The sequence below is a fragment of the Podarcis raffonei genome, chromosome 11 (genome assembly GCF_027172205.1).
Source record: "Podarcis raffonei isolate rPodRaf1 chromosome 11, rPodRaf1.pri, whole genome shotgun sequence".
NCBI classification, from domain to species: domain Eukaryota; kingdom Metazoa; phylum Chordata; class Lepidosauria; order Squamata; family Lacertidae; genus Podarcis; species Podarcis raffonei.
Genome location: NC_070612.1, coordinates 18,415,085 through 18,435,114, shown reverse-complemented (window position 1 = coordinate 18,435,114; position 20,030 = coordinate 18,415,085). Strand labels below are relative to the sequence as shown.

Here is a 20,030-nt window from a genome sequence, read left to right as displayed (position 1 = left end):
TAAAAGAAGGTTAAATGACCTATTCCTATGCTTCTTTAATCTGCCTAACGATAGGATTTAAGCTCTGCTACTAGGGCTCTTTATGTGCTAGCCTCCGTGGTTTTAAAACAGGTACCAGCCATTATTTTCCTTTGTTAGTTAACCCACACAAGTGGGTCTGTAGAAGATTAAATAAATTTACTGTATCTTCTTCCCAATGCCCATTATAGGAAGAAGGAGAGGGAGAGATTGGGGAGGAGTGGGTCATCTACTCCATACACTTTTTATTCTTTTGCCATTTTTCATTCTGCACATTCAAAAAGTGAAAAAGTCCCCTTTTGACCATTTCCACACAATTTTTGTAAAATGTGGGCAAACAGCATCCTGCAGAAGAGGATTATAAACCTGGTCACCCCAAACTTCTTCCCCACAACATGAAATCCTTACCAGTTTCATTTGTTGGGATAGTTTTACTTTCGCTCCATTTGCTCCATTTCCAAAAATGTCTAGCCGCACCACAGCGTACTTTTAACGTGTAGTTTGTAGATGGCTGCAACCCATCCAGGATAATTTGGGGGTGTGAATCTTTACTGTACTGCACTGTAACGATTTTCTGCAAAACATGAACATTAAACATGTTTAGGGTCAAACTAAACCACAGAGCCTAGGACTTGCCGATCAGAAGGTCAGTGGTTCGAATCCCCGCAATGGGTGAGCTCCTGTTGCTCGGTCCCTGCTCCTGCCAACCTAGCAGTTCGAAAGCATGTCAAAGTGCAAGTAGATAAATAGGTACCACTCCCACGGGAAGGTAAACGGTGTTTCTGTGAGCTGCTCTGGTTCGCCAGAAGTGGCTTAGTCATGCTGGCCACATGACCCGGAAGCTGTACGCCGGCTCCCTCGGCCAATAAAGCAAGATGAGCGCCGCAACCCCAGAGTCGGTCATGACTGGACCTAATGGTCAAGGGTCCCTTTGCCCTTTACTTACAGCTTTCTATTGTTAAAAACCTTTTGTTGCATTTAAAATAATGTGTTATGCAATACATCCATCCACATTAGAAACTAGAAAAATTAGAAAAGGAATCAAGTTTCAACCAGGACTTTTGTGTTAGATCACACACTCCAACACTGGTCAGCAAGAGGTCCTAAGATAGACCTGGCTAATGGTGGGACATTTGTTTATGACATGGCTGTGATGTTGGTTTTCAATCTGTATATTTCACAGGGTCTTTAAGGAAAGAAGACTTGCTACGATTATGCGTGCTTATTTGCTTTGGTTGAAAGTACCAACTTTTTGTGCTCACAGCTTTAACAATGAATGCTATAATCACATCCATGATTACATGGAAGCCAGCCCAACTCAATATAGTAGTCTCATTCACACATCATAATCAGCGTTGGCTGGTCCACTGGGGCAAATGAGGCAGTGCTCCACCAACCTCACTCTGTCCTCAGGCAGCCCACACCTGCCTGACTTCTTTTTTGCACCCAGTCCTGGCTATCAGCTCCTTCTTCCTTAGGCTCAGTGTTGCCATTGCAGAACTAAGTTGGGAGGAGGATGGGAGCAGAACTAGAATTAGTTGGCTTTGCTTGACGTTGACTGTGGCTCCACCTATTTCTGTCCTACCGGTCACAATGGGCATCAGTCACACCACCGATCACAGTAAGCCACAGTTTACGGCTTACAATGAACAAGCAGATGACTCCCACTTCACTCCTCCCCTAATGCAAGGAACACGCCCCCCACTGTGGCTTGTTGTGAGAATGCAGAACTACTGTGGCTAGTTCAGGAGAAACAAACAACCAGGAAGCCAATAACATACCTAGGCATCAGGCTGTGGTTTGTTTCAAGGGAAACAAGTCTCAATTGCACATTTGGAAGTGACAGCAAGTCAAATTTCATGGGCTGTCATGGGTGCTTTGGTTGAGATTCCTGCATTGCAGGGGGTTGAATTAGATGATGCTTGGTGTTCCTTCTAACTCTACAATTATGTGATTTTATTTTGTTTCTATACTGCTTTGTATTTTAAAGAAAAGAAGCGAAATCTCTCCTGTTGCTGTAAGCCATAAACCATGGCTTCCCAAAAACTTGGGAACAAGTGTTTTCCTTTGTAAGCACTATATGCCACAGTTCTGTGGAATAAGATCTTGACACACAGGGGTCCCTTCAGGAGCTGAAAGTTTTGTGCCACATTAAAAAAAATAAATACTTTGCTTTTGCAGACTAATCTGGCTATTATTTTTTTAAAAAAACAACATTGCATTTATTGAATTTTCACACAGAATACAGCAAGAACCATAACACTGTTAATGTTAAATTTAAAGCATAACAAATATAAGGAAAGAAAACCAAAACAAGTCTGTAAAATGAATGGGAGTAGGACCTTGACCAATACAGTGTTACAAATTCTTGCTTTCCCAACCACAGCTGCTTGTGTGTGGACAGGGGACTTAACAACACCAGGTTTCATGAAACAACACCAGGTTTCATAAAATTTGTATGCCTCTGAACCTTTTTTTAAAAGTGTACATTTTGTAAGTAAGCTTTTCCTTTAGCACTAGTTTCCATACTTCTTAAAACAATCATGCAAAAGATTGCCGTCTAGTGTTTTCTAAGCTCTCCGCCATCACTATAGGTTGAGCAATTAACAGGAAAGCCACAAATGTTATGAATCTGAAAAAGACTACCACACATTTCTTTGTGCTAATCATGTTTGCTTCTTACCTGTTCCCCATCACGAGAAGCACCATGAATTTCACATAACAGCGGCAGGGCTTCGCTTATTTCATTTATCTGCCATTGTAACTGGATGGCAGTAGCGTTTGTATAACCTGCAAGGAGTTTGTAGGGGGCTGCAGGATGAACTAGTTTGAAAGGGAGAAAGAAAAATGTACACTTCTGAAAGAGCAATTCAGTGAATTTGGACAGTAAAAAAATGTGCAAGAATAACTCTGAATTATTTCAGGATAGTTTCATAGAATACCATGATAAAAACTGGAGATGCCTCTGCTGCAGTTTGTAATCTGTCTTGGAACATAAATTCAGATAAGAGGAAGTGAGAGTTCTACTGCTGCTATTTATAAATACAGTGCCTTTTTCTTAAAAAAATGTTTAGGGGTACTCTCATTTTCCTACTCACATTGAAATACTGCCCCTCAATGAAGCCAAACTGAGATTCACAAAATGTTTAGGGGTATGTGTCCCCCCAGAAAAAAGCACCGTATAAATAAATATATGTTAGTAGATACTTGGTGGGTAGGTCTGCTTGTCTCAGTTGTATTTTGGTTCTGCTAGTAGTCATTATAGTCCCTATATGTTAATTGTTTTAGTTTTATGTTACTGTTTTCAGAAGGATAGCTTATCAAATTATGTCAACATTCATTGTTAATATAAATGATATGCCTTGACTATTATTATTTTATTCATTCAGCAGCTAAATGTAGTTCACCCTACAGGCAACTGGGGGGGAAATTCCATATTGTTCTTGTTTTGCACCCCGTTTAAGTTCTGGAGGCAATTAAGTTGTGTATCAGGCCAATGGCACATCTAGTCCAGAATCCTGTTCTCATAGCAGCCAACCTGTAAGGAAAGAGCAGCAGGAAATTTGGAGCTGGATCTTTATCACATACTGAAACTGGGAAATACCAAGGGGGCAACTCAGTGCATTGCAAGCACCGCCATCTTGTGGGTTAAAATTAACACAAGCATTTAGCTTGGCCTTATCTTACTGGTAGAGCACCTGCTCTGCATGCAGGAGATTCCAGCATCAAACCACAGCATCTCCAAGTAGCCCTTCTGAAACCCTGGAGAGCCAATGCTCTTCAGGATAGACAATATTGAACTAGATGGACTTGGCGCTCAGCAGAAGGCAGCTTTCTGTGTTCCTACTTCTTCTGCTTCCATTGGTAGCAGTAGGAGTATCATCCTCTTATCACTTGGGAGCAAACAGAACAGGGTAAAAGGGGGCTATTTGCTGAGATTTACCAATCTGAAATTTCAGCTTGCCCAGAATTCTCTTTGTGGAAAAGAACTGGATCACCTAAGAGTTCGTTTTACCCACTTGGGGATGTCAAGTTGTAGCTTAAATTTTTGTTTAATGTTTTGCCCCAGCTGCAACATGCAGGAGCCTATTCTTTATTTTCAGATGGTGGTAGAAGGTAAAGTGTAACACCGATAGAGAAAATAAACTCTTACCTCTGTGGGCTACATCAACAGTAAGATTGGTAAGTTTCTCTCCAATGCAATTTCTGGATGTCAGTATTAAATTGTATATGGTTTGCTTGCCAATCTTGAATGAACAGGATGGGGAAGAGGTCAAGCTGCAATACGTTTCATTGGAAGAACTTTCAAGACATGGTGGTTGAGGTTTCGGAGGGGAAGAAAAGAGAGTTTATTGTTCTTCCATCAGAAATAGAATATTTGGACCATAATAAGAGTGTAAATCAAAGTTTAAATAAATGCATACATTTCTCCCACCCACCACCCACACCACCCCCAGAATTTTTCAACTTTCAAATTCCAAAAATGAGGGGAGCTAAAATGTTGTAACTTTACTTGAGATTTCAAAATATATTTTAGTTGAATTACTATAATTTAGTTTTGCTTGGTAAGTAAAATGTGTGTAAAAATGCATAGAAATCATTTAAAATGATTGCCAAGTACTTGCAGTTTTTTTATATATTATTATTATTATTATTATTATTATTATTATTATTATTAAGCATTACTTGACATTTTCAGAAGGTAAAATTAAAATTCTTTGGTTTTTCGAAAGCTGTTTATTTGCTTCTTCAAACGTAGACTTACCAAGCTAAATGTTGTCTAATCACAAAAAGAATAGCAGAGTTGAATTCCTCACACTCAAAAACATATTTTAAAGTCCCCTCACTTAAGAAGTTTGCAAAAATTAAGTTTCACCCTCTAAAATGACACACTCTACCACCTCCACTACAAATTCCTAGTTAGCACTAACTAGCTTTCCTTCTGAACCATGTCCTTTAAGCCGCAGCCAGTGTGACCATTAGTCAGGGCTCTCAGAGATGATGGGAACGGTATCTTAACATCATCTGGAGGGCTATAGCACTTACTGATCAGCACTTAATGTTCCCAACCCTAACCCTGCGGAAAGCCATCTAATTAGACTTTAATTTGATTTTGACCTGTTTTTAGGAGGTAATTTAATTATTGTTTGATTTTATACTAATGTTATATATTTGATGTTAGCTGCCCTGAGACTGACTTCGGCCAGGGAGGGTGGGATATAAATAAAAGTTCTACTACTACTACTACTATTTATTATTATTAGTATTATTATTATTATTATTAGCCCCTCCACCCCTAGGGCACAAAGGTAGTGTTTTCTCTACCTAAGTCCTGTGTGCAAATAATCCATTTGATCCAACCCTCTGGTCATCTTCCAGGACACTTTCTGTCCCTGTAATTCATTTTGTCAACAACTCATTTCCTCTAAAAAAAGGTATACTATGATGGCGGGCATAACTGTTGTCACTTCCTAAGGATCTCTCCTGTCAGGATCAGGGTTTCAGAACACTTACCCGTCAGACAAGGTGAAGCTTGCTGGACATAGCAACTCAGCATCCGTATATTTAGCACCAGGGTGCCAGGTACACTCTAAGTTAATCATGTCTTCTGTTTTGCAGGCTAAGTCTTTGGGTTTATCAGGCTGGTCTGTTGAAACAAGACTGGGTTATAATGTTTTCCTCTTTCATTTCATTCTTTCAACCACCTTTGAAAACAATTACTCTTAGGGTCAGCTGTGAGCACATCATCAACTGACTACCAATTTTGCAGATCAAATCAATCTGATCTGATATTTTTGCCCCCTTTGATAGAGCTGGTCATGGTGACTTTCTGGATATTCATTTATTAGGATAATTTATATCATATCTTTATACTTTGCAGACTTTAACTCAAGGTGGCTGATAATGTCCAAAGAACAGAACAATCATCAGCAGTCTTTTTAAAGCTGAAAACTGCATGGCAAATTATTAAAACACCCAATTTAGGCCCAAAAAACATGGGGAATTAAAAAGCATGTGTGAACAAAACTCATCACCAGATGTAGGAACTTAACAAGACATGGGGCACAAACTGAGGTGTGACCACATAAACAACTCTCTCATTCTTCCCAACTTAACCTAGCACCCATCCACACGTATCAGGATATGGAGAAGGGCCTCTCCATATCTTGGGGTGTGTGAAGAACGGAAGGAAGCAGTCCTTTGGAAAGAGGATGAGGAACGTCAAATGTCTCTCCCCCTGGTCTTCATCTGGCCCACAGGACTCTCCCCAGACCAGGCACCTCAGTGGTCCTCCTCAAGTTCTCTTATCAGATAGAATGTCCCCTTGAACTGTGATAAGGCCTCTTGCTCAGAGGATAAAGAGAAGCTCTGGTCAGGATGAAAGAAGGTTCCTGACCCCTCCTTTAGGACATGAGCTCCTCTTCAGATATTCCTGTTACAAAACTTCATGAACCTGGCCAGGAAGTATAAAAAGCTGCTCAGATGGACACAATCCCCTCCCTCAATGGAAACACCAAATATTTTCTGCTTACTGGTCACAAAGAGAGATGCACTTTCGGAATCACACTGGATAGTGTAGCCAAGTCTTTTGGAAAGGGGAACATTTTTCAAAGTAACTAATACTCTTCGTTGCAGTCCAACGTTCATCTGCTTATCACCAAAATAAAATTTCGGTACACTCTTATTTTCCGCCCCAATGCAGCAATACTTGACGTCAGAACCCATTTCAATGAACTTATTACCCTCTGGCCATAAGAAATACCAGCGAATGTTTACGACATCCAGCCCTGAACAAAGAAATGGGGGGGGGGGGAGATTTGTTTGTACATATAATTGTGACAATGAAACAGGCACCCTTTGAGGCATTCCAGCCCCACTCCATAAATTAAGAGTTTTAATTTAAAAATAAAAAAATAGTTTCCAGGGCAACAATTCCTACCAGAGAATAAACACAATGAACACAATGAGGCTTACTTCTGAAGAAGTATTATAGGATTGCGTTTCATTCATTGTAACTAGAACTCACTGTACATTTGTGTGTGTGACTTCATCACCACCTCAAAGGCTTCTTTCTATGAAAGCTCAAGCTGTTAAGTACATAGGACAGTCCTAAAAGTTCTACATGGCTCTGAGCTTTTTGCGGTAACAAACCACACAACAAACCATCTGGAAGTTATTGTTTCATCTCAAAAGTTGTCTCAGAAGTTTCCTTGATATCTCTTGGGGGGTTGGGGAGAAGAGATTGCTCCCATGTTGTTATTGGCATTCATCTGTCTCAGAAGACAATGGAGTGCGCCTCTGGGGGTAAAGTAAAACCACTGGAGAATCACGGCGCCTGCTGTGGCTGCAGGGACAAGAAACTCATAACTGCTGCCTCCTGCATTGTTTTGCTTGCATTAGCAGCATCAAAGTGACCTCTCCTACACAAATCGGGAGTGGAGTCCCTAAGACAGTTGGATGGTGTCTTGTACACCTCCTTCTGGCAACTCCTGCAGCCAAGCTGGTGCCAAATGTATTGCTCTGCTTTCCTTTGGACCACATCAGCGAGGCTGAGAGGGGGGTCATTCATTGTCTGAGCAACCCAGGACCTCTGCTCACTGCCTAGGCTTTTGCATGGGGAGGTCACGTTCAGTTTCACTTCACCTCCAGATGTGCATTCCATTCCCTCTCTAGACAGACGGATGCCAACAACGTACAGTGACACCTCGGGTTACATACATTTCAGGTTACATACGCTTCAGGTTACAGACTCCGCTAACCCAGAAATCGTACCTCAGGTTAAGAACTTTGCTTCAGGATGAGAACAGAAATCATGCTCCGGCGGCGTGGCAGCAGTGGGAGGCCCCATTAGCTAAAGTGGTGCTTCAGGTTAAGAACAGTTTCAGGTTAAGAACGGACCTCCAGAACGAATTAAGTACTTAACCCGAGGTACCACTGTAATGGATTTAATAGCTTTATATATGAAATTTCTGCAATGGTTGTTTTTGTTGTTGATGTTTTCATTCTTAGATCGCTTTGAGATATCTTATGCAAAACAACTCATAAATGGAAAAATAAAGAAATATAAAGGCAATAAAGTGTTGCCATGTGCACACTATAGTTATTTAGATAGTGCCTTGGTACTCTACAGTACACAATAGGTTAAGTCTAAGCCTCAGGGGGGTGTCCCACTTTATCGTTAGCGTTGCGGAAGCAGTGGAGGGATGTGGAGGCAAACGAAAGCAGAGGAATAATATATATGCATTTTTGTTATACTAACTTAGGCATGCTGTTTTGGAATTAGGGAGTTGGGTCAAAGGCGTCATGGAAAATGAGGCTTTTGATTATGGATTTGAAAGAAGAGTGAAAGTTGGCATAAGTTGAGCTGACTGCAATTTCCTGTATTTCCTGCTACTTAATTATTTTTATAAGTATTTTGTGAAGAAACACCCACTGATCCCATGAATAGAAAGTGCATGTGGTAACGAAATCTTTGTTCAATTTAAAGGGGAACACAGAATGATGAGGCAGCATTTGTGAGCCATTATGGTTTTGCTGTTTCTATAAAAATAGAGTATTTTCATTCCAAAGCTACATTTTGAAATGACTCTAATTAGTCCTAGGGATGGAAGCAGTGTCAGAAGGAAAATGAATTGATATGGATTATATATGTGTGTGTGTTTGTGTATAACTTTGTACTAATGTAACATTTTTACATGCAACTGTATGTAATTTTTACATTTAAGCTGTCTGTTGTTGCTTCGGTTTTCTGTACACCGCTTAGAGATATTTTCAGTATATTGAGCAGTAAAGAAATTAAATCATCAAGCAAGGAAGGAAGGGAGCAAGCAGATAAGATAGGTTCTGTTTGCTCTTAATGCAAATCGAACACATCAACATTTCCCAAAAGGACATTAAAAATGAAGCACAAAATTCTTTCAAAATTCTTCCAAAATCTTTCAAAATTCACACTTCCTTGGATTCTGTAATGCTGTTCTCCAATAAAAAGGTAAAGGGACCCCTGACCATTAGGTCCAGTCGTGGCCGACTCTGGGATTGCGGTGCTCATCTTGTTTTATTGGCCAAGGGAGCCAGCGTACAGCTTCTGGGTCATGTGGCCAGCATGACTAAGCCGCTTCTGGCGAACCAGAGCAGCGCACGGAAACGCCATTTACCTTCCCACTGGAGTGGTACCTATTTATCTATTTGCACTTTGACGTGCTTTCGAACTGCTGGGTTGGCAGGAGCTGGGACTGAGCAACGGGAGCTCACCCCGTCGCGGGGATTCAAACCACCGACCTTCTGATCAGCAAGTCCTAGGCTCAGGGGTTTCACGCACAGCGCCACCCGCATCCCTCTCCAACAAAACGTTTGTGTAAATGTGTAAATAAGCATGCCTTATATTTGGAGCAACTGCTTACAAAAATGTCCTTGCTATCTGCCAGGCTATAGGCTCTCTGTCCTTGCATTCAACAGTGATAATACAGTTCCCCCAATGGGCATTTTGCTCTTTCCGACTTAAAGGTGACAATGTTTGCTCACCATCTGCTATCTTCCATGGGCTCCAGTTGCTCCAAACTTCAGAAAACCTCACCATGCTCCTGATCCTTACTGCATGAGCTGCACACTCCAAGGGTATTTCAGAGGTCCAGTTCCATTGCAGATGTCTATTTGATTTACTGACAGTGGTCGTATAATTCTCCTAAAAAGCAGGCAATTGAAAAGGAAAACAGTGAGGCAATATATATCTTAGTTGAATAATTAGGGACAACTCTATCAGTAGAGCATGAGACTCTTAATCTCATGGTTGTGGGTTCGAGCCCCATGTTGGGTGCGAGATTCCTGCACTGCAGGGGGTTGGACTAGATCAGGACAGGCCAACCTTTCAGACCAAATGGGTCTGAAAAGAGTACTTTGACACAGAACCCACAGGCTGGACAATACATGGTTGCACAATAGGGGAGGCAGCAAGGCCAATATTTAAAGCCCACTCCAGCCCCCAGCCCTTGTGCTGCCTTCCCAAAGAGATTGAGAAGGAGGTGCAAGGCTCTGGCATTGTCCTAGAGTCCTCCCACTTCCTTCCCAAAGCTGGGAAAGCACTAACCGAGCACTAAGTAAGATGGTGGAGCACTCTAGGACTCTGTCAGAACCCTCACACCTCCTTCCCCAAACCCAGTGCCTCAGCTACCTGTGAGGGAACATCAAATGTTGCCAAGAGCTGCCCAAAAAGACATTGAGGCCCTTGGACCGTGAGTTGGACCATCATGGACTAGATGATCCTCATGGTCCCTTCCAACTCTAGAATTCTATAGATTATACCCTTTAGCTTATGAAATGTGCAGGCATCTGTATATGTGGAGGAGTGACCATTCTAAAAATAATAATCATAGGGCTGTCTCTAATGTTGCATGAGCAGAACTCAAGCTCACGCAATAGATCTTTCCTTATTCCTTATTCTGCCTCCTCGTCCTCTGCGGAAGCCACTGCGCCTCATCCCTCCAAGAGATCAGGGAGACCTACCGCAACATTTTTGGCTGTGTTGCATGAGGTTGCAGTTCCGGGAGAGGGGGTGTCTACTGAACTTAAACACTGGCTTAAGATTCCTCCGCTCAATTCCAGGCAATTCCTCCCTCTCTCACTGCAGCCCCATGTGACACAGACCACACTATTCAACAGGTCTCCCTACAACAATCCGGAAAGTCTTTCTAGTTTATTTATTTATTTGTTGAATTTATATCCCACCTTTGGCCGCGTGTCTTCTCCCCCCGCCCCATTTAATTCCCACAACAACCCTGTGAGGTAGATTAGGCTGAGAGGCAGTGACTGGCCCAAGGTCACTCAGTGGGCTTCTTTGATTTTCTTGGTTAGCCACTTTTGGTGAAAGATAACACTGGATCGCATAAACGAATAAGCCTGGATCATTTCCAGACTTCCAAGTGAATGCATGGTGACTGTCAACATACACCAGTGGTGCCTTTTGAGTTTTCTGACTTTTGCAAAATATGCCTGGGAATTGGCAACGTTCACATACGAGTTGAGGCAGTTGCTAATTTTGGACATTCAATAAAACTTACGTAAGACCAATACGTTGAAAGCTACCTCCACTAATATCAGCTCGGTTTAGCAACTCGGTCAAAGATCTAGTCACACCCACCCACACGACTTATCTCTTATGTTCCACTTGTTTTCAGTTAGATAGGTTAGGCAGATAATACTTTCTACTTTGTCAGATTAAATGATAGCTTGAAGTGTGTGTTAAGTGTGTTCAATATACCTTAAATTTCTGTAACAAAATCCACTAGATTTGCTTGATCCCTCAGCATTTCATTTATTGCTGGACTATTCGAAAGCACGTCAAAGTGCAAGTAGATAAATGAGTACAGCTCCGGCGGGAAGGTAAACAACTTTTCTGTGCGCTGCTCTGGTTCGCCAGAAGCGGCTTAGTCATGCTGGCCACATGACCCAGAAGCTGTACGCCGGCTCCCTTGGCCAATAAAGCGAGATGAGTGCCGCAACCCCAGAGTCGGCCACGACTGGGCCTAATGGTCAGGGGTCCCTTTACCTTTACCTATTGAACACTGGGTCTACTTTTAAAAGGACTAACCATTAGCTTAAATACTGAATTATTTTGATTATTTTAAACAACTTTATTCACAAAATTTACAGCCCATGCTTGATTATGTGCTAACAAAACCCAAGGAGAAATTGACAATGCCCTACAGACCTGGGTTTTGTTTGTTTGTTTGTTTTTTAAAAATTGTACACAGCTGCTAGCAATTTTGCACGGGGGTTCTGTTCCTGACCCCTGCTTGTGGAAGTGCTCCCTGCCCGAAGACACTCCCCCCCCCCATTACACCCTTTTCATGCTGTGTTGACTGGCATTTTCGGGTCACTTTTCGGGTTCAGTGCAATGCGCATGTGGGTGATCACATGTCTTTTGGACGCGCATTAATCAGCCATTGCCTGAATGTGAAAGCTTTGTCGTTCCTCAAGAGCAAATGAGGAAGGCAATTCTTTCATAAATATGCCTCCATATCCCAGAAAATAAGACTAGAGAAAAGATACTACAGTGGTACCTCCGAGTGCGAACAGGAACTGTTCCAGAGGTCCGGCCGGAACCTGAGGTTTTCGCAACCGGAGGAGAAGCGGTAGACGCTTCTGCGCATGTGCGCGTGACAGTAAACCGCTTCTGAGCATGCACGTGTGGTGAAACACTTCCGGGTTTGCCGCTTTCGCAACCCGAAGTTTACATTACCCTAACGTAAGCCAAGGTGCTACTTTATTTAATTCTATGATTCAGCCCTTTTGCATTTACAATTCTGGGTACTTACATCAGTTTAAGGAACTGGCTAAGTATTGTGGCAGGCTTTAAGAATCCTGGGTTTCAACTCAATATAGAACAATAATTTTCCCCAGCCTATATTCAAATGTTTTGCTTTTTCTAATGCAGCCTGGTAAGTATATTTTGAATAACAGGCATAGAAGAGAACACATATGTATGTGGCTTATCTGGTTTTCATAGGAACATAGGAAGCCATCTAAAACTGAGCCAGACCATTGATCCATCTAGCTCAGTATTAACTACATTGACAGGCAAAAGTTCTAGGCCTTTCCCACCTATACCTGGAAAGGCCAGGGTCTGGGAATTTCACGAAAAGTTGGGAAGTCAATAATCTTCTCTTCGGTTTGATTGACTTGGATATTAAAAACAAGATCTGTTTCAGAGTAGTATGCTTCAGAATCATCGCCAACATCCCATTTCACTGATAGCTGCTGAAGACGAATGTTCATGGAAATCTCAAGGTTTCTAGGTTGAAACAGATTACGATCTAAGGGAGAAAAGAAAAGACTCACTGACACTTCAGGATCTGCTGAACAATCTTTAGGGTAACATTTACCCAAGAATAGTTCCATCAACAGTGGCGTAGCATATACAGTGGTACCTCGGGTTACGTATGCTTCAGGTTAAATACGCTTTAGGTTACAGACTCCGCTAACCCAGAAATAGTGCCTTGGGTTAAGAACTTTGCTTCAGGATGAGAACAGAAATCGTGCTCTGGCGGTGCGGTGGCAGCAGGAGGCCCCATTAGCTAAAGTGGTGCTTCAGGTTAAGAACAGTTTCAGGTTAAGAACGGACCTCAGGAACGAATTAAGTACTTAACCCGAGGTACCACTGTAACCTGGTACTTCTGCTTTGTGTAAAATAACTAAAAATCCCTGCACTTAAGGAAACAGATACCTAGAAAATGTACCTCATTTGGCCTGAAAATATGCTTTACAGTGCAATTATTTACTTGTCTGCTCAGAAGTGTGCTCCATTGAATACAGTGGTACCTCCGTTTACGTACTTAATCCATTCCAGAAGTCCGTTCTTAAACCGAAACCTTTCTTAAACCAAGGCGCACTTTCCCTAATGAGGCCTCCCGCCACCGGTGCCCTTCCACCGATCAGCTTCCTTTCTTAGACAGAGGTAAAGTTCTCACACCAGGACACTATTTCCGGTTTTGCGGAGTTTGTAAACCGAATTGTTCTTAAACCGGACTGTTCTTAAACCGAAGTACCACTGTACTATGCTACATACACGTAAGTAAGTAGTACCAGTTTTCTTTTTAAAAGCAGGAAATTACCAATCCCAGTTGGTACACACACTCAAACACACATTGTTGCCTTGCTATATATGTACTATTTCTTTTCAAGGAAACAAGCATTCATATACATACCTTGATTTTCAAACAGGCCAGAATGCAATAGTACATAGAGAACTACCATCCAAAGCACCAAATGCTCCATTGGTTATACCTGAAAAAAACAAGCAATACATTTCTTTTGGGTAAATCCTCTGTTTGGAATCACATTCAACAACCCCAAATTAATTTTCAGACAATGTAATAAAATGATCTGAACCACTGTCTGATACTCTTGGACAGAAATAGGGTAGTCCCTGGGCTAATCTTGACCCTCCAGAGATTCAAACTGGCCTGGCCATTTTTATTTTAAGCCAGGCGCACCCACCAATCAAGTGATGTCACCTGTCAATCATATGGTGCAATGCCACACCTTACCAGGGCAGCGCTGCAATTGATTTGCTCAGTCAAGCCTCCCTGAAAGAGACTTTCCTCTCAGACAGTTTTCACTTAGGAGCCAGAATATTTGTTGCTAGGGAGTTGTTTAAGGAGTCTCTGGCCACTGTGAGCACAGGACTCAACTGCTGGATCACGCCAGTGGCACAACTGTAATTGAAAACTAATAAAAATTATTACAGAATGAAGCGGTCATGTTGAGAAACCTTAGTTCACTATCATCCATGCAGAATGTATAATAATATAACTCCAAGGATGCCAACAAGCAGGACTTTCTATCTATAAAAATCACTGAATAAAATTATCTGATACTACCTTTTTAAAAAAAAAAAAAAAATGTGGTATTTATCTAGTTGTGCATTCTTTTTAAATTGAGGTTAAAACCAACTTTTTCCTGCTTTACTGTATGTGGTAAACTGCTCCTTTATGCTAAGCTGCAAGCCAACCTAATTCATGTGTCCTGCACTAACACAAAGACCAGAATGCAGCCCTTGGTCAGGCAGCAGAATTCTCTGGGTTTAGTAACACAGTTCTGGTTCAAAAAACAGGAGCATAAAAATGCATTTACAGGAATACTGTATAGCCCCCCATTTTAGGGAGAAAAGCGTACGAAGTGTATATTGACCAGTTAACTGGGGTTTGACAGTTCATTAGCACAGATGGGCTCATCATGCCCTTACTTCTGCCAAAAGACCAATATTGATTCACTGGGAAAATACCGTATTTTTCGCACCATAGGACACACTTTTTCCCTCCTGAAAAGCAAGGGAAAATGTGTGTGCGTCCTATGGAGCGAATGCAGGCTTTCGCTGAAGCCTGGAGAGCGAGAGGGGTCGGTGCGCACCGACCCCTCTCACTCTCCAGGCTTCAGGAAGCTATCTGCTAGCCGTGGGAGACCCAGCTCTCCCACGGCTAGCGGAGTGCTGCATTAATCCCGAAGCTTGGGGCGTGCGGAGCTCAGCGCGCCCCAAGCTTCTGGGTGCCGGCAAGGTCTCCGCTAGCCGTCTAGCGGAGACCTTGCCGGCACCCAGAAGCTTGGGGCGCGCTGAGCTCCACACGCCCCAAGCTTCGGGATTAGCGCAGCGCTCTGCTAGCCGTGGGAGAGCCGTGCGGCTCTCCCACAGCTAGCGGAGACCTTGCCGGCACCCAGAAGCTTGGGGCGCGCTGAGCTCCACACGCCCCAAGCTTCGGGATTAGCGCAGCGCTCCGCTAGCCATGTCTAGGCTGCGGATAGTAGCCTGCTTCCCGGAGCGTCGGGCACCCTGAAAGCAGAGCGCCCGGCGCTTTGGGAACACATCCACAGCATGGGGAGCCTTGCAGGAGTTCCCCGCAGGGCTCCCCACGCTGCGGATAGCAGCCTGCCGCCCAGCGCGAGGGTCGCCCTGAAGCAGAGCGCCCCTCGCGCCAGGCAGACATCCGCAGAGTGGGGAGCCCTGCAGGAGTTCCCCGCAGGGCTCCCCACGCTGTGGATAGCAGCCTGCCGCCCGGCGGGTGGGGCGCCCTGAAGCAGAGTGCCCCTCGCGCCAGGCAGACATCCGCAGCGTGGGGAGCCCTGCAGGAGTTCCCCGCAGGGCTCCCCACGCTGCGGATAGCAGCCTGCCGCCCAGCGGGTGGGGCGCCCTGAAGCAGAGCGCCCCTTGCGCCGGGCAGACATCCGCAGCGTGAGAAGCCCTGCAGGAGTTCCCCACAAGGCTCCCCAAGCTGCGGATAGCAGCCTGCCACCCGGCGGGCGGGGTGCCCTGAATCAGAGCACCCCTCGCGCCGGGCAGACATCCGCAGCGTGGGGAGCCCTGCAGGAGTTCCCCGCAGGGCTCCCCACGCTGCGGATAGCAGCCTGCTGCCTGGCGGGTGGGGCCCACTGAAGCAGAGCGCCCCTCGCGCCAGGCAGACATCAGCCAGCCCCACAAGCTCAGGGGACAGCAGGGAGGCGCAGCGCCACCATCCCGCTGTTCCTCAACCTGGTTCGGTTTCCCTGACCTGCTTTTGGGGGGGAAATAAAGGGAATTTTTTTCCCCTTTATTTCCCCCCCAAAAAACTAGGTGCGCCCTATGGGACAGAGCGTCCTATGGTGCGAAAAATACGGTAATACTTTTGGCCCCCTTTGATCATTGGATAGAAGATATGACAACTCTTGCAGCCTATGAATGGATTGCTTTTAGACACAGATTGTGTATGGATAAATTTTTAAAATTTCTTTCCGTTTTAATTTCTTGTCTCATGAAAAAATTCAGTAAAATATAAGTATTCATTTCACTGATAGAACAAGAACAGTTTGCAGTCCTAAACTGGCATTTGGCAAATATTTCCCTGATATAACTTCACAGTGATGTAGCAGTGTTTTGCTTTTGCTGTGTCTGTTCTTGTTTTTATGAATGTCTAATGAATGTCAAGCGTTCTAAAAGCTAACCAAATACTTTTTCTAAAAATCAGAGAATGTGGAGGAAGGAAGGTTCCTATGCAGAAACGAAGATGCAATGACCATACAGAGCTTTTGTTCTGGAATGTTTTGTTTCCCTTCAAACAAAAGTAAACCACAGAACCCATATGCGTGCACTTAATGCATAGCAGATTATGTTGGAGCTCCACTAGATTTCAATGTTTAATGGGCTGCTGTGTGATAGATTCCAGTAAAGACAAGGAAGGAGCAGCCAAATCTATTTGTTATTTGTTTCAGTGCCAGATGTGTCAAATAGCACATGCATATAAATCACCTATTGGATGCAAATCAGAATGGTCAGCCAGCAAAGTAAGGTTCAACATTAAGATACAGCATCCCATCTTCTGAATTGGTCGTGCTGATGGAAGTTAATGAAATATCTGCCAACATCAGCCTGTACTGGAAATGATAAGACAGTACAGAATACCCGGCAAGCATCCCAGAAAAATTGGGACATCTCATTTTTTATCGTGAAAGAACAGGGGCCATTTTGGTTGCTGTGATCTCACATGATTTTGCGGTGTGATCACACACACACACCATGGGGAAAGTGCTTTCTTGGGGTCTGTGATCTCCCATGGCAACCCCAAAACATGTGTTTTGGGGCATCATGCCTGGAAAAGCACTTTTTGGGGAGTGGGCGAACCACCGTGAGAGATCACGCAAGGTCATGGCAACTGAAATGGTCCCTGTGCTCTCACAAAAAAATAATAATTGTGAAGATGGTGTCCAGGATTATGGATTCAAAATGTTATGGTAGGGTATAGTATGGTAGAGTGGCTAGAGCATTGGTGGGGAACCTGTCACCCTCCAGTCGTAGTTGGACTCCCAAATAGCATGGTCAATGGTCAGGTATGATGTGAGTTGTAGTTCAGAAATGTCAAGAGGGCCACAATTTTCCCACTCCTGAGCTAGACTTGAGAACCAGGACCAGGGAGACTTGATTTCAAATTACTACTCAGGTGTGATGTACAGTGGTACTTTGGGTTAAGTACTTAATTCGTTCTGGAAGTCCGTACTTAACCTGAAACTGTTCTTAACCTGAAGCACCACTTTAGTTAATGGAGGCTCCCGCTGCTGTTGCGCTGCCACTGCACGATTTGTGTTCTCATCCTGAAGCAAAGTTCTTAACCTGAAGCACTATTTCTGGCTTAGCAGAGTCTGTAACCTGAAGCGTATGTAACCCGAGGTACCACTGTATAGTGCTCACTCTCTCTCAAGCCCACCCAACAGGTTTTTGAAACTAGGAGAAGCCAGCATGCAGCACCCTGAGCTTTTGGGAGCTAAGATGGAATGTGATAGTTGCAAACATAAAGGTGAAGGGACCCCTGACTATAAGGTCCAGTTGTGACCGACTCTGGGGTTGCGGCTCTCATCTCGCTTTATTGGCCGAGGGAGCCAGCGTACAGCTTCTGGGTCATGTGGCCAGCATGACTAAGCCGCTTCTGGCGAACCAGAGCAGCCCACGGAAACGCCGTTTACCTTCCTGCCGGAGCGGTACCTATTTATCTACTTGCACTTTGACGTGCTTTTGAACTGCTAGGTTGGCAAACATATTCACTATTTTTTCAGTGCATACCATAGCTCTCTATATTTACAGCACTTTGATGTTTCCACAGATGTTGCAACAGTTAAGCAGCTTCCATTAATACTATGCCCCTGCACTGATTTGCAATAATGTGATAAATGTTGCAATAAATGTTGCAATAAAATGAAACCGTGCATTTTAAACAAATGGGATGTAGCAGGGTTACAAAACCACACAGCTATATGTTTGATTAGTACACAGTCAGCCTCTGTCTATTTTACTGGTCAAGGGCATTATTAGGGCCAAGTCCCCAGGTCTTTTATGCTAACCCCAAGCCCCAATGCACCTTTCCATCCTCTTTTAAAAACTTTGCTTAGAGCTGAGAACAATGAAAAGCACGATGCTGATGAAAGTCCAGCCAACCACCAGCTTAATTTGCCCAGAGGCATCTATAAATATAAGTTAGCACATACAAATGTGTACCAGAGCCCGTGGCAGCCTTTGATTAACCGTTGGGTAAGGCTGATTTGTAAGGGACGCGGGTGGCACTGTGGGTTAAACCACAGAGCCTAGGACTTGCCGATCAGAAGATCGGCAGTTCGAATCCCCATGATGGGGTACGCTCCCGTTGCTCGGTCCCTGCTCCTGCCCACCTAGCAGTTCGAAAGCACGTCAAAGTGCAAGTAGATAAATAGGTACCGCTCCGACGGGAAGGTAAACGCCGTTTCCGTGCGTTGCTCTGGTTCGCCAGAAGCGGCTTAGTCATGCTGGCCACATGACCCGGAAGCTGTACGCCGGCTCCCTTGGCCAGTAAAGCGAGATGAGCGCCACAACCCCAGAGTTGGCCACGGCTGGACCTAATGGTCAGGGGTCCCTTTACCTTTAAGGCTGATTTGACCACGACCCCTGTCCCCTCTGTAGATCTTCACTCACTCCGTTGTTCCCAATGTAGGTCTTTCTTTTCCTGCAATATATTGCCACTCACCCCTTCTTCCCTGGTGTATGCAGGGGCACCATTTTGTGGGTTTGCCTCAGGTGCCAAAATGTATTGGTCATACCCTAGTCATGGGTATGTATCACATGTCCCTTTGATTCCCTAGCAATGCACATTACCAACGCACAACCAGGGGTTGTGTGAATCAGAACATCTGGGTGGGAGTCTAAGTTAGTATGGTCATATGACCCATCCAGCCATTTTTGCACAGAAGTTACTCCACCAGAATCCCAAATAATCATCCCAGAACCAAAGATACTGCAGTGCGTGTCACCCATGGAGGTTATAGCAGTGAAAAAAAGGAACACAGAAACAGTATGGCCCACGTATCAACAACTACTAATGGAAGGAGAGGGTGAGATAAGATTAAAACCCTTTGAGGAGATTAGCAGATACTGCAATAGCTGGTTGCAATACCACCAAGTAGTTCATAGATTTAATCAGGATAAAAAGAAAGGCTTTGAAGAAAAAGTGTCAAAATTGCAAAGTGAATTAATACAACCTAAAAAAAAAGACCATCTCTAAAATGTATAACTTGCTGTTAGAGTGGGAATTGGAGGATGAAATAACCAAAGAAGTAAGGATAAAGTGAGCAAAGGATTTTGGTCATACAGTCCAATTGGAAAATTGGGAAAGGTTGTGGAAGGTGCATATCAATTTCACAGCCTGTTATACGATAAAAGAGAATATGATGAAAATGTTTTAGCGCTGGTACCTCACTCCAGAAAAAATTAGCTAAGTTTTACAAAAAGCAGTCAAACTTACGCTGGAGATGTAAGAGGGAGGTGGGAACCTTTTATCATACAAAGTTGGGATGTAAAATTGTAAGGAAATTTTGGAACGAGGTATATGAGGAGCTGAAAAAATTATTCAAGATTTTGTTTGCCAAAAAGCCAGAGGTTTTTTTTTTTGTTAGGCCTAATATCAAATGACATTCCCAGAGATAAGAAAAACGTATTCCTTTATGCAACAGCAGTGGCCAGAATACTGATC

The 20,030-nt window shown here is 43.7% G+C and overlaps 1 protein-coding gene across 1 annotated transcript in view; it reads right to left on the bottom strand.

Moving 5' to 3' along the window:
• OSMR (oncostatin M receptor) overlaps positions 1 to 13,818 on the bottom strand; it is a 39,430-nt gene extending 25,612 nt beyond the window's left edge. Inside the window, exons 1-8 of the mRNA XM_053408452.1 lie at positions 13,719 to 13,818; positions 12,622 to 12,827; positions 9,541 to 9,700; positions 6,552 to 6,806; positions 5,533 to 5,665; positions 4,172 to 4,320; positions 2,702 to 2,841; positions 427 to 592 (exon numbers count right to left, since the gene is read on the bottom strand). Of these exons, the coding sequence (XP_053264427.1) occupies positions 427 to 592; positions 2,702 to 2,841; positions 4,172 to 4,320; positions 5,533 to 5,665; positions 6,552 to 6,806; positions 9,541 to 9,700; positions 12,622 to 12,827; positions 13,719 to 13,788 (1,279 nt within the window). The 5' untranslated portion in view covers positions 13,789 to 13,818. The remainder of the gene's footprint in view (positions 1 to 426; positions 593 to 2,701; positions 2,842 to 4,171; positions 4,321 to 5,532; positions 5,666 to 6,551; positions 6,807 to 9,540; positions 9,701 to 12,621; positions 12,828 to 13,718) is intronic.
• Positions 13,819 to 20,030: the final 6,212 nt, after the last annotated feature.